This window comes from Ambystoma mexicanum, chromosome 3p, assembly GCF_040938575.1.
Source record: "Ambystoma mexicanum isolate Mex_15411 chromosome 3p, UKY_AmexF1_1, whole genome shotgun sequence".
In the NCBI taxonomy this organism is placed as follows: Eukaryota; Metazoa; Chordata; class Amphibia; order Caudata; family Ambystomatidae; genus Ambystoma; species Ambystoma mexicanum.
In genome coordinates, this window is record NC_090925.1 from 322,585,766 (window position 1) to 322,600,195 (window position 14,430).

General features: G+C 52.1%; 1 protein-coding gene across 6 annotated transcripts in view; it reads right to left on the minus strand.

Annotated features, from left to right (window-relative positions):
- Positions 1-14,430, minus strand: part of RTEL1 (regulator of telomere elongation helicase 1) — a 1,752,068-nt gene that overhangs the window by 18,457 nt on the left and 1,719,181 nt on the right. For 4 of the 6 annotated variants that reach the window (XM_069650890.1, XM_069650893.1, XM_069650896.1 and 1 more), the window contains one exon: positions 13,687-13,790. The exons of 1 other annotated variant lie outside the window; for it this stretch is intronic. In XM_069650890.1, the coding sequence (XP_069506991.1) occupies positions 13,687-13,790 (104 nt within the window). The remainder of the gene's footprint in view (positions 1-13,686; positions 13,791-14,430) is intronic. One more of the 6 variants, XM_069650892.1, reaches the window with a different exon arrangement.

The window sequence follows — 14,430 nt, forward strand, 5'->3', positions numbered from 1 at the left end:
ACGCCAAGGCAACAAGTGAGGTGGACAGATGGACAGATCCGAGAGGTCGGATACCACGTTCTCCTCACCCAGTCTGGGGCGATCAAGATCATGGTTGCTCGAAACCTCTTCAACCACTGGAGAACCCATGGAATGACAGGAATCGGAAAGAGCGCGTAATGGAGAGGGAAGGTCCAATCCACCAGAAACGCCCCCCCAAGTGCACCGTTCGCTGGGAATTCCCTCGAGCAAAACTGTTTGCATTTCCTGTTGGACTCTGTTGCAAACAGATCCACTGCTGGGGTACCCCAGAGAGAGAGAGATCTCTTCTAGGACTTCCTGGCACACTTCCCACTCGTGCAAGACCATGCCCTGCCTGCTCAGCGCATCCGCCAAGTTGTTCTCTGTGCCCACCAGATAAACAGCCGAGACAGATACGGTTCTCCAGAAACCAGAACCAAAGCATGATTGCATCTGTGCAGAGGGGGCTGAAGTGCACGCCACCTTGTTTGTTGAGATAGTCAATTGCCACTGTGCTGTCCATCAGAACGAGAACATGTTTCCCTTGCAGAGACGGGGCGATTGCTTTCAGGCCAAGCCTGATGGCTCGCAACTCCAACTTGTTGATGTGCCACATGGCTTGTGTTGCTGACCAGAGGCCGCTCACCTGCAAATCCTCGCAGTGAGCATCCCAACCCTTCAGAGATGCATTCGTGACCACTCGGGTCTGACACCAGGGAGGCAGAAGGGTTCCCCAGCTAGGAGACTGTTGCTCTCCACCCACCAGGACAGGTCGTTGACCACTGAAGCGGACGCCCTGATGAGATCTGAGAGCGTGCCGATGAACTGAGATCACTGACCCCTCAGGAGCCACTGCAGGGATCTCATGCGCAACCTGGCCTTTGGCACTAGAAAAATGCAGGAGGCCATAATACCTAAGAGGCGGAGGAACGAAGCCGCTGGTAGACTGGCATGGTTCCGGAACAAGTCGACCATTTGTGTGTCAAGGGGACTACACTCTCCTCAGGAGGGAAGGCCTTCCCTACTCGGGTATCTAGGACCTGCTCCGATGAACTAGAGCCTCTGGATTGGCGTCATTTGGGACTTCTTTAAATTTAGGGAGAAGCCCAGCTTGGGCAGCAACAAGCAGGTGCCCTCAAAATGGGACAAGACATGCACTGCAGACTTCACTCGGATCAGCCAGTCGTCCAGCTATGGAAATACATGGACCCCGGATCTCCTGAGGTGAGCCGCAACTACTGCTATGAGCTTGGTGAAGACCCTTGGGGCAGAGGTTCGACCATAGGGAAGCACCTTGAACTCATAGTGCTTGTCGCCAATGAGGAACCTCCGGAACTTCCTGTGCTTTTGATGGATTGGCACATGGAAATAAGGGTCCTGTAGGTTGAGAGCATAGAGAATCTCTCAACGTCACCATCCTGAATTTGGCTTCCTCAAGAACTTGTTCAAGGCCCTGAGGTCCAGAATGGAATGGAGACCTCCTCCCTTTTTGGGCAACAGGAAATACTGTGAATACCAACCCGATCCTCTCCGCTCGGGAGGTACCTCTTCCACGGCACCCTTCAACAACAGGGCTTTCATTTCTTCCTGGAGCTCCTTTCCCGGTTGGATTAGGAGTGGGGGTGGGGCGGAGCTCTGTCCAGTGGTTTTCTCACAAATGGCAGAAAATAGCCCAACTGAATGAGGAAGCAATTCCCTGCCACTGGAGCAAATGCTCTGTCAACCCTCCTCCAACCAGTGCACTGTGAGAGAGGAAAATCAAAGTGGTTTCGGAGGCTGGGTCGCCTCAACCGCTGATGCCACCTGTTTACCTCTAGAAGCCCCTCTGCCCATTTCCGGAGGGCGAGAAACGCATCTGCCCTTGCCTGGCCGGTGTGAGCTACGCTCTCCTGCCATAAGGAGCATGGTGTCCAGTCAAAGGATCGAAATGCCCTTTTGTTCAAAACCAAAAGGACCGTAAAAAAAAAATTCGAATGTTTTTATATTTATTTATATATTATTTAGTTTAGTATGCATAAAAAATGTTTTTTAAAAAAAGGAAAACGGCGGGTTGGGGGATACACCTCATAAAAAAAATAAAAAAATAAATAAAATAAGCATATGAAACTTTTTTTTCCGGCACTTTTGGTGGCAAAAAAAAGGCATTCAATCCTTTTGTTTTAGATCCTTTCACCTACAACCAAGGAGCATACTGCCTGTAGCCCCGTTCCCTAGAGGCGAAGCTGAAGGCAGGTGTGGCCGGCTTGGCAGCTAGGCCTAAGCAGCGATTTTGGATTCCTTACATTTTTGAAGGAATCGTCAGCTTTCTGGCCGAAAAGAAAATCGCTGTCGAAGGTCATGTCCAGAAGCTTAACTTGGACATTAGGGGAGAATCCAGATGTTTTTAGATAGGCCTGCCTTCTTAGCGTTACTGCTGATGCCATAGATCGGCCAACACAGTCGGCGATGACACGCACCGTTCGCAGCGACTGTCTGGCAACCTCTTTCCCATCCTCCACAATCGGTAGGAAGCCCTCGTGCATCTCTTCTTCTGGAACATAGTGCGCAACATTTTCAACTGCTGTCCATTGACCAAAGAAGTATTTGGCAAAATTGCTTGCCACATTTGTAGCCTTAAGGGCCATAACTGCCGGAGCTAATTGCTTTCTTTGCTAAGGCATTAACCTTTTTAGCTTCCGTGTCGGGAGGCAGGGTGGAAGTGGAAGCTGCAGGTCTAGATGAGACAGTGGCTGCCTGCATAACCAGCCCCTCCGGGCAAGGGTGAGAGGAGACGAATGAAGGGTCTTCTCTAGCCGGCCAATACTTCCCGCAAATAGTAGAGCTGATGGGAGGAATAGAACAAGGGTGCTGCCACAATTGTTAATGGATCAGCAATGGCAGGGTTTAAAGGAATATTGTGTTCTGTGGTGAAGCTTCATCTAAGATATCTGTGTATCAGCGCCACAGATTAATGCAATCCTAGGGTATCAATAACCCTTTCTACCAAATCTCTGAATTTGGACAGATTATGGACATAGGGCTGGGATTGCTGGAATTCGAGATCCAGAGAGGTGTCCAGACCGCTGGCATCATGGAGGCCTTGACCCAGCTGCCAAATCAAGTAAATAGGGTCGACATCACCCTGATCGTCAGCGTCATTACTTCCGAAGATACCTGCCATGGTATCCCAAAATTTGTACCGGGGTTGTGGAGTGAATGTTTTCTCGACAACCGTCTGCGGTTTGTCTTTCGGCGCCTATATGGTGAATGTCGGTGTCAAGCGAGATGCCGTAGTGTCGACATCCTTGGATGCACAGGGTTGATCCAGCTTCCACTGAACCTCCTTCGGAGTCGAAAGATTTATCTGCGCCAACATTGTCGGTACCGGGGCACTAGAGGGGTCGGACATGCCAAGCCCACTCTTGGCTGCGAAGGCTGCTGGATGGGGGATAGAGGGGGGTTGTTAGCCGCCCCCGACTGCAGCATGCTTTTTAAACATATCCAGCATGGAGGACTTGAAACCCTCCCACTCTTTGCGGGTGGTAGGCGACAGCTTACCTTTATCCGTTAATAATCAGAATCCCTACAGTGGCAGTGACGCCTTTTCTTCTTTCGGGACAAGGACGAGGAAGAATGGATCCTCGAGTGGGACCGTTTCTTCTTCCACCTATGTTGTTTTTTGGGCGTGTTCCCCTCGGTTTCGGCCTCCGCCGAACCGTCGACCACGCCAGGAATTTAGAGGGCTGTCGACCAAGCGCAAGTTGAGCTGCTCGATCGCACAGGGATTTGGGTTGCATTTTTCCGCACAATCGACACCCGTCAGTCCCGTACAGAGGCACCAGAGACACAACTCGTGTGGGTCCGTGATGGACATCTTGGTGCCACAGTCGGTACACCGCTTGAAACCTGATACCCAAGCGACCAACATCTCACGTTGAGAAACTGAAAAGCAACAATTGTTTTGACGAAAACGCCAAGAGAGTCGAACACTAGCCTGTGATCCCAAGGCTATGACCAGCAGATGCTGGAAGCAACTTAAAAGTAACATGGGATACTAAGCTCGACGTGGCGATGGCCGGACTCAAAACTTCAATGGAATTGAAGATAGACGCAGTGCAGGTGGATGTCAATTTACTGCGGCAGGACATGAGGGCGCTGGCAGAATGCACAAGCAGGCTGGAGACAGAGGTGAAGACTAATACAGCCATCTGCACGGTGAGCGCTACACAAGTGCACTTATTGCGACAGCAGGTGAGCAACCTGGAAAATAGGGCGGAGGAAGCCGAATTGCGTGCACACAGAAATAACATAAGTATCATAAGGCTTCCGGAAGGAGAGGTAGGACCGAATCCAACAAATTATGTTGAGAATATGCTGCTGCAGGAAATTAAGGGGGGAGCGAACACGCAGGGGTTAGCAGTGGAAAGAGTGCACAGGGCCCAGATGAGGAAGCCACCGCGAGGAGCTCCCACAAAGCCGATCATCGCCAAAATGAACAAGTTACTTTCTTACCTGGTGATGTTCTTTCGATGGGATGGTCCGACGACGTATTCCATATCTATGACAGGTAATGTCCACAGCTGTGCTGCTTCGGAAAATCTTTGACGTCTGCGTCCTGAGCCGATGACGTTGATGCGCCGTCCCCGAGGACCTCCTCCGACGGCCGACGTCACCCGATGTGATAAGTAGGACGCACAACGCCCATAGCCTCAGTTCTAGTTTTTTCCCAGAACGTGTGCCACCAGTTTTCTGCCAGTCAGACACACAAGGCCTTGCGGAACGCAAGCTGCAATCGCAAAAGAAATTCTGCAGCGGGGAAGGCAGGGAGGGAGCGATATGGAATACGTCGTCAGACCATCCCATCGAAAGAACGTTACCAGGTAAGAAAGTAACTTGTTCTTCGAGGGGATTGGGTCCTCCGACGTATTCCATATCTATGACAGACTCCCAAAGCAGTACCACGCAAGGAGGTGGGAAAGAATTTAGAATACAAATTTAGCATGCCCAATCAAATTGCGGAATAGAGAACTGCCTTGCCAAAGGCCAGATCTTGCCCTCTGATGGAATCAAGGGAACAGTGACGTACAAAAGTATGCACTGAAGCCCAGGTGGCTGCATCACAGATGTGACGAATAGGAACTCCCCTCTGCAGGGCAGTAGACGCAGCCACTCCTCTGGTAGAATGGGCCCGCAAGCCAGCCGGAGGGTCCTTACCCGCCAAGCGGTAACACTCTGAGATAGCTAAAATAATCCAACGAGACAAAGTCTGTTTCGTCACAGTTTGTCCCAAACGCTTTCCAGCGTAACCAATGAAAAGTTGATTGTCCACTCTGACCCGGGACATGCGTGAAATATAAAAGCTCAACGCTCTCCGAGGATCAAGCCTATGGAGCCTCTCCTCTTCCTTACCAGGATGTGGAGGAGGATAGAACGCCGGAAGAACCTCCTTCTGGCTCAAATGAAATTCCGAAACCACCTTCGGAAGAAAAGAAGGACGAACTCTAAGGACAACCCTGTCTTGAGAAACACAGTGAAGGGTGGCTTATCTGAAAGTGCCTGTAACTCACTCACTCACTCTGCGAGCGGAAGTAACCGCAACCAAAAACACAGTTTTCAGAGTTAACAGCCTCAAGGGGCAAGAATGTAAAGGCTCAAACGGAGCACCCATAAGAAACTTAAGAACAAGGTTCAAATCCCAGCCCGGCACCAGAAAAGGTGACGGAGGGAACACATTAGTGAGCCCTTTCAGAAACTGCGAAATTAAAGGAATTTTAAAATAGGAACACTCTTCAGACGAGCGCTTAACTATGGACAGCGCCGCCAAGTAACCTTTAATGGTCCCCACTTGCAAGCCCCTGTGGGCCAAAGAAAGCAAAAAAGACAGAACCATGGGAATGTCACATTCAAAAGGATCCACATTCTGAACTCTGCACCAGTCGCAGAACTTTCTCCAACGGCACAGAGACTTAGTTGCCGGCCGCCTGGCCGAGAGCAACACCTCCATCACGTCTTCAGGGAGGTCCCAACCCTTATACCTCAACCTTTCAGAAGCCAAGCGTGAAGATTGAGGGATCTGACCTCTGGATGGAGAACCTGACCCCCCCCTCCCGTGAGAGCAGATCGTCTCGGTAGGGAAGACGACGTGGAGGGCAGATGGACAAGTCTAGAAGGTCCGGGTACCACGTCCTCTGGGCCCACGCCGGAGTAATGAGGATCATCCGGGAACCGAACCTTCGTAACCTCTGCAGCACTTGCGGGATGACGGGGACCGGAGGAAACGCGTACAGCAGTGGGAATGACCACTCCACCACGAACACGTCTCCTAAGGCTCCTTTTGGAGGAAATTCCTGCAAGCAGAACCTCTCGCACTTCCGGTTGACACTGGAGGTGAAGAGATCCACTTGAGGGGTCCCCCAAAGGGCGAAGATCTCCAGGAGAATCTCCTGAGTCAGCTCCCACTCGTGAGAGATCGTGCTCTGCCTGCTCAGAGCGTCCGCCGTCTCGTTGTCGTCTGCGGCCAGATGAATCGCCGAGATCGAAACTTCCTGCTGGATGGCCCAGAACTCGAGCTGCATCGCCTCCCTGCACAGCGGAAGTGACCCTGCCCCCCCCCCTTTTTGTTGAGGTAGTGCATGGCCACCGTGTTGTCCGTTAGAATCAGGACACTCTTTCCGCGCACAGTCGGCAGAAAAGCCTTCAGGGATAGCCTGACGGCCCTCAGCTCCAACAGATTGATATGGAGTCTGGACTCCAACGGAGACCAACGACCGCTGACTGTCAACTCGTTGGCATGAGCTCCCCATCCCGTGAGGGATGCGTCCGTCACGATCGTCACCTCCGGCCAGGGCAGCCAAAATGGGGCCCCCTTCCTCAGATTGCCCTCAACGGCCCACCACAGAAGGTCCCGGGCTACCGAGGGCGGCACCTGAACAGGGTACGACAGCCTGCCGGAGGACAGAGACCACTGGAGCTTGAGTGCCCAATGCAAAGATCTCATCTGCAGACGAGCCTCTAGCACCAGAAGAATGCAGGGTGCCATGAGGCCGAGCAGTCTCAAGAACTCGGACGCTGGGAGATTCTGGGCAAGCTGAAACTTGTGCACCATCTACTGAATGTGAAGAGCCCTCACCTGAGGAGGAAAACACTCCCCAGGGACGTGTCGAGCACTGCTCCGATGTACTGGAGCCGCTGCGTTGGTGTCAAATGGGACTTATTTAAATTGAGGGAGAAGCCCAGCCTGTGAAGGGAGTGGCAGGTGACGGACAGATGATCCAGGACTTGCTCGGGAGAGCTCCCCCTGATCAACCTATCGTCCAGGTAGGGGTAGACGTGAATCCCCCCTTTCCTGAGATGCGCTGCCACCACCACCATGAGCTTGGTGAAAACCCTCGGGACGGAGGTCAATCCGAACGGCAGGACCCGAAACTGAAAGTGCGAGTCACCAACCGCGAACCTCAGTTACTTCTTGTGCTTGGGATGGATCGGCACATGGAAGTAAGCATCCTTGAGGCCGAGAGACACCAACCAGTCCTGAAGTTGAAGGGCCTGGAGGACTTGAGCTACAGGCACCAATTCTATGGCGCCTTTCTCCAGCAGGGCTTGAATTTCCTGCGCAAGGAGTGGATCCGGACTCTTCAAAGATAGGTTCCCTGGTGGATCGGCTCTGCTGAAAAGGAAGACAGTAGCCGTGGGTTATGATCTCCAGAACCCACACATACGAAGTAATGGCTTGCCATTCTACAAGATGCTGCGCCAGCTTTCCCCCAACCGGTGAACCATGGGACCTGGCCTCATGACTGAGTGGTAGCGGCTGCGGCGTTGCCTGAGGGCAAAGAGGCAACTGCCCGAGCGGCCTTGGCACCTTGAGTACCTTTGCTTCCACCTCTGGCACTCTTACGATGGCCTCTTTGACTGCTAGCTCCCCTCGCTTTACTGAAGGACGAGTAATAGCGAAAGGAACCTCCCCTCCATTGCTGTCCCCTAGGTCGAAAAGGCAGAGGTTGGCGAACTGCAACGCCCAACGACTTCGCTGCAGCTTTGGAGGTCTGCAACCTCTCAAGGCTCTCGTCAGCCTTGCTGCCAAAAAGGTGTTCACCGTCAAAAGGCATGTTGAGGAGCCGGGAATGCACATCAGGAGCGAACCCAGACTTCCGCAACCACGCAAACCTGCGCATTACGGTGCTCGCCACCATGGACCGACTGACACAATCCACCAAGTCCAAACCCGACTGAACGGCCTCACACATAGCATCCTTGCCATCCTGAACCATAGCAAGGAAACCATCCCGTTCGTCCCCTTCGGGATATGATCAGCCGCTAATGCAACACAGTTCCACAGAGCGTGTGTGAAACGAGACAAGGCACATATGGAGTTGGCCGCCTGAAGCGCCATACCCCCAGAAGAAAACACTGTCTTCGCCCAGCCGTCAAAACGTTTGTCGTCCCTAACCGGAGGGATGGTAGGATACAACGCCTGCTGTGCTGGGGCCGTAGCCGCCTGCACCACCAAACTCTCCGGTTTGGGGTGCCTAGACAAGTAGCAGGGGTCGCTACTGGCTGGACGGTATTTCCGCGACAAAGACTTGCCCACTGCTGGGAGACTCTCCGGAGCAGTCCAAGCCGCCGCCACCCTTCTCTGCAGAGCCATATGAAAAGGCAAAACCGGGTCAGTGGGTGGACCGAGATCAAGGATGTCCGTGAGATCATCCTAAATGAATTCCCCTGGGGGAGCTGACCAACCCAAGTACTCGGTAACCCGAGACATAAGGCGTCGATATGAAGAATCGGCATGAGAGCCAGGCTCCGGCCTGCAAAATTCCACCTCTGGTGAGGTGTCCTGTCTACTGGCATCAAGCTGCGACTACCGCAGGTCATCAAATTGGCTATGACCCGAGATAAGGTCATCTGGAACCGTAACCGGAACCAGGCCGCCATCAGAGCCTTCATCACCCTCTGAAATGTACTCCAGGCGGGGAGAGGAAGACCTCGGTGGACCAAAGCAGTGCCGGACCTTAGCCATAGCCTTTCTAGGGGCAAACCCCTCCGACACCACCGCCTCGAAAGGCGTCGAGGGCGCCGAACGAATCGGCGCCGGCGTCGACAGAAAAGGCGTTGAGGGTGCTGAACGAGTCGGCACCGGCGTCGACAGAAAAGGTGTCGACGTCGAGCGAATCGGCGTCGACGGCTGCTGCAGCGCCGCCAGCATCGGCGGCGTCGACACAGTCCTTGAAGCCGGAGCTCCGAGCGTGTTCCTCGACAACTTAGGCGCGGACGGCATCGACGACCCCCTCGGAGGCGGAGCCTCGAGAGAAATCGTCAACGACCTCGGCACCACAGGCATCGACGTCTTCTTCGAAGACGGCACAGGATCACACGGTCTCGAGCGCGTCAAGGACCGGGACCTGGCACGGGCATGGCGAGAACGGCTACCCTTGTCCGAGCGGGACCTCTCCCGCGAGCCATGCAGACTACTCGAGCCCGAAGGCGTACGAGCGGTGTCTCTCGACCGGCGCCGACTGACCACACTCGGAGGCGCGGACGGACCGGTGCTCTGCGATTCCAGAATCGCTAGCATCTGCTTCCCGAAGGAAGCCCATTCCTCCGGTGTCGCTTGCATGGAGGGATAAGCGACCCGCCGACGGGCGGAGTCCTCGGAAGAGGACGGGGAAGGCGACCTATGCCGGCGCTTCCTGGAATGCCTCGAAGAGGCGGAGGAGTGGCGAGACCGACTCCTAGAAGGAGACCCACCGGACTTCCGACGATGACGCGGAGAGTCGCCCCTCGAGTCATCCGTCGAAAGCCCTGCAGACCTCGACTTCCGGGGCTTAGACACCCGGCCTACCGACAGCTTCTTCTTGCGTTCCCGCAAGGCCTTTGCCGTGAGCGACTGGCAGTCGACACAGTTGTCCGTATCGTGGGCCTCCCCGAGGCACCAGAGGCAGGCGTCGTGCAAGTCCGTGACCGACATTATGGACCCACAGTCCCCGCAGTTCTTGAAGCCCGGACGCGGGGTCGAAGACGAGAAAGACATCGCCACGAGCAGGTCTTCACAACAACCGAACAGGTTCAACGAACCGAGAATAGAAAACAGCAAACTCCAACGAGTCGAGGCGTACCGAGATTCACGAAGCGAACACGTTCGCGGAAAAAACGGAACTGAGGCTATGGGCGTCGTGCGTCCTACTTATCACATCGGGTGACGTCGGCCGTCGGAGGAGGTCCTCGGGGACGGCGCATCGACGTCATCGACGCAGGCGCCAAAGATTTTCCGAAGCAGCACAGCTGTGGACATTACCTGTCATAGATCTGGAATACGTCGAAGGACCCAATCCCCTCGAAATTGAATTACAGAGATAGGGAGAAAATCCTGGAACACTTCCGGAAAGGGGGTACAATACAAAGAGTGTCTGCGTCCATCACGGCGTACCCGGACTATACACTCCTGGTGCAGAGACGGCGACTGAACTATGGAGCGATCAAAAGAAGACTGCAAGGCAGGCTACAGATACCGGTTGATGTACCCAGCTAAACCGAAGGTGTTTCACAATAACAGGGCCCTATTTTCTGAGACTCCGGAGGATGCGGCAGAGTGGTTGGATACACAGAACTGCCCGGCTGGAGCAGACAACCAGATGAGGGCAAAACTGACGAATGAAGCTGCAGTTCCAGGAGCTGAGGTGTCGTATAAAAATGTGACTCTGGGACTTGAATATAGGATGCCGCATATCGTGATTGAGTGGGAAAGTTATGCTGAGACTAGAAGGGACGTAAACTGAGTGTAAAATGTTATCTTAATGTGGGAGACACAGGTGCTGCATTAGATCGGCAGCACCAGGAGACACACGATCACCCCCCCATAGATTGATTAGTTGAGATACCAGTAGTATAGTATCTTCCTGCTGAGCTCCGAGTACCAGTGATACTGGAAGAGCTAGATGCAGGTTAGCCTGAGTTCCAGGGATGGAGCTCGGTGACAATTGGGGATGGCGGTTGGGGGGGGGGAGGTTGGGAGGGAGTTGAGCTAGCTCAGGTGGGGGGGAGGGTATGGGTTGAGGGAGTTAAAGGGAAGAGGAGGGAGGGAAATCTGGGAGTTGTTGGGGTGCGAGCCTACACCTATAAATCACTGCGCATGGAGCGGAAGACAAGGGCAGACGGGCGCAACTGGGCATGGATGAGATGGGGGACCTCAAGATAGGGTATACCGTCATTTCATCGCCGCACTTTTCATCGCAGGTTTTTTGCCGTGTTTTTTTTTTTTTTTAAAAAATCATTTTTTTGGGGGGGTAAACATTTTTAAAAATGGGTGTGGGTGTTCGGGATTAAGAAATAGGGCGATTAAATCACGTAGAACCCAAGATGGTGACCTGGAATGTAAGGGGGCTTAATAATTACTTGAAGAGGAATAAGGTCATGATGTATCTGAAGAGGCAGAGAATAGTATTGCTTTACTACAGGAAACTCACCTGACAAAAGAAAAACAGGAGGTAGTGGGGAGGAAATGGAAAGGGACCACCATAGGAGCAACATACTTGCCGTATGCCAGAGGGTTAATCACGTAGATAGCACTGTATGTCCCTTTCAAGCTGTTACAGTCTACTATAGAGCCAGACGGGAGGATGGTGCTAATAAGAGGACTAGTAGAAAATAGGGAGCTGAGCATTATCAACACGTATGCCCCCAACCAAGATGCTACCGGCTATTTTAGAACGCTATACAGCAATATCAGCCCATATATTGGGGGGCAGTTATATGGGGAGTGGACTTTAATTGCACGCTAAATCCCAGGGTTGACAGATCAGATGAGAAGATGAAGAAGTCCACTCCGGTAGCTAAGGCTCTAAAGACCCTACTGAGAGATTTTCGATTAGTGGATGCATGGAGGATGCACCACCCACAGCATAGGCAATACTCCCACTACTCGGCCCCACAAAACCTTCACACACGGTTAGATTACATATTCGCTGCACCGGAGTTGACAGGGGAACTAGTGCAGTCGGAATATAAAGCGAGAGTCCTTTCAGACCACTTACCATTGATTATAGCGTGGCAGTACTCGCCACCCAGAGCAAAGATCCTGACATGTAGACTTAAGACCGAAGCTTTGAAAGAAACTGTGTTCAGGGAGTACTTGAAGAAAGGAACATAACACCGGGAGGCATTTATTGTGGTAGTGGGGGGCAGCAATATCTAATATCCAAATCCAAAGGCCTACAAGGTGGAATAGCACATGAGTTACACAAAGCAGAAAAGAAATTCGAGACAATAATGCATAAGGGTGGGCACTCCCCAGAGGAGGCTGGAACTATACGACAGTTACAACAGGATTGCAGGGAGTACTCAGAGAGATTATGCAACCTGAACTATAAAAAATATGTTGAAAGGCAGCATGCGTGGGATGGAAGATATGGCAAAGGGCTTGCCGGATCATGGAGAACCCGTTCCTGTGTTCCCCGCAGATGCCGCTAGTGGCATTGAAGAGAGTGGATGAGCAATTGAGGAAGATAGTCCGGAAGCACAGGGAACCGATTGGTATAGCAACATTGGGACATGTATGGCAAGATGGGAAGGCGGTGGAGTTTGACACGCTGGTAGAAGACACTGGCTTACACCGGGGACAGTATATCACTTATACTAGGTTGGTGCGCAAGATAAAAGACACTTGGTCAGAAATACTGCTGGAGAGTCAGTCCGACACTGCCATTGAAACATTTTATGATGTGTCAGACGGAGGCCATGAGGTCTCCCGAATTTATGAACTGCTGATGTCAAAGGTGTGAAGGAGGTGATCCAGTTGAGACGAGATTGGGAAGAGGAAGCTGGAAAACCTATAGATGATGGGCTATGGGTGAGGGTACAGGGATACCACAAAAAAAGTGTCCAGGAATGTGAGGTTGCAACAAATCCAGTTATATGTCACCCATAGAGCGTATATGACTCCTCAGAAGATAGCAAAGTTTAACAATGCCGGAATACAAACAGGTCCTAAATGTGTGGAGGAGAATGCGGGACTGGTGCATATGTTCTGGGCATGCCCGGAAATACAGAGATTCTGCAGGGAGGTAGCCCACCGCTTGGCGGAGAAAGAGATACATTTGGAGGTGGAATCTTTATGGTCGTGCATGGTAAAGGGGTTCCCTAGACCTCGTAGAATGAAACACGTAAGCAAACTCAAAGACTTGGTTTACATACTCGCTAAGCGCAGAATTGCTATGGGCTAGAAAGCGAGCAATAGACTGAATGTAGAAGCTTGGTGGCAGGATCTCCGGAAATGGGCAGCCGCGGAAACAATGGTGTGGGGCGAAGCAGTAAATAGAGGTGGAGATGAAGCAGTGGAGACGTTGATGGCCTGGAGGCAACTAGTAACCACACTGTCTGGGTCTGACCAGTCATGCCTGGAGGAAGATGGCTCTTCCGAGGGAGAGGGACGGGAGGTGCCCTCAGAAAGGGTGATGGGTGATAGGGATGAGGGGTAGGCTCAAAAATGTTGTGAAGCAGCAGAGCTGGAGGGAATATCTAACAAATGAGGAATCTGCGGGAGGAAAGCAATCCATTAAACACTGATTGTTACCCTGTGATTAAACTACACTGCGTTCTGACCCGTGGTGGGCATGACAGACGTTCGCCACTGCCAATTCCCCCATTCACTCTGTCTGAATGAAACGCCCTTCCAGCCCCGACCCAGAGTAAGAATAAAAAGAACAGGCAAACCTTCAGGAGGTGATTCCAACATTCTTGGCAACAAGTGAAGTTGCATGACTTGCACATAAAGGGAACCACACCACTGTTCCAGCAACGGATGCAGCAAAGTCCTGCTAGAGAGCATTTTGTGAATGGATTGGGGGCAAGGACAGAAAAAGAAAAATCAGCAATTACTATCTTATGCTCTGTTCATAACAAGGAATCTAACTGCCAGGTGCATCAATACCCCTTACAAAACTCCAAGCTGGTTAGATGTTCATACCGTTAGTAGTAGTACTAATAGAGAGGTTGGTTGTGCCAAGATCTAAGGCCCTTCTGGAATCCACTTCATCAGTTATGGTATCTATAGGGACTAACAAGTAGCTTTGGAATGTATATCTGTTCCTTAAGAGGTCAGCTATATGGCAGTGTCTGTTCATGGCATATCATCCCTCAAGGGGTGCAGGCTAAAACGCAGTCGGCCAATTAAGGGGTGCTTAAGAAACCTGCTCAGTCCCAGTTCACCCTTCCCACCTACCCCAAGAGATGTCAAGGAGAAATCAGGCAAGTAGCCTATGATGCTATGGAAGACAAACTGAAAGATCTGGTAATTCCACTGCCCTCTGTCCCTGAAATCCACAGCAGTCATTCATACCTTTGTGCAGCTGCACATATTTGTTGCTGTGTAAAATAGACTCAAAGCAAACTTTATTGCTAGTTTATAGTTTAATGAGATCAGCGGCTGTTTCCTATCACAGAGAAAACATGTGCAAC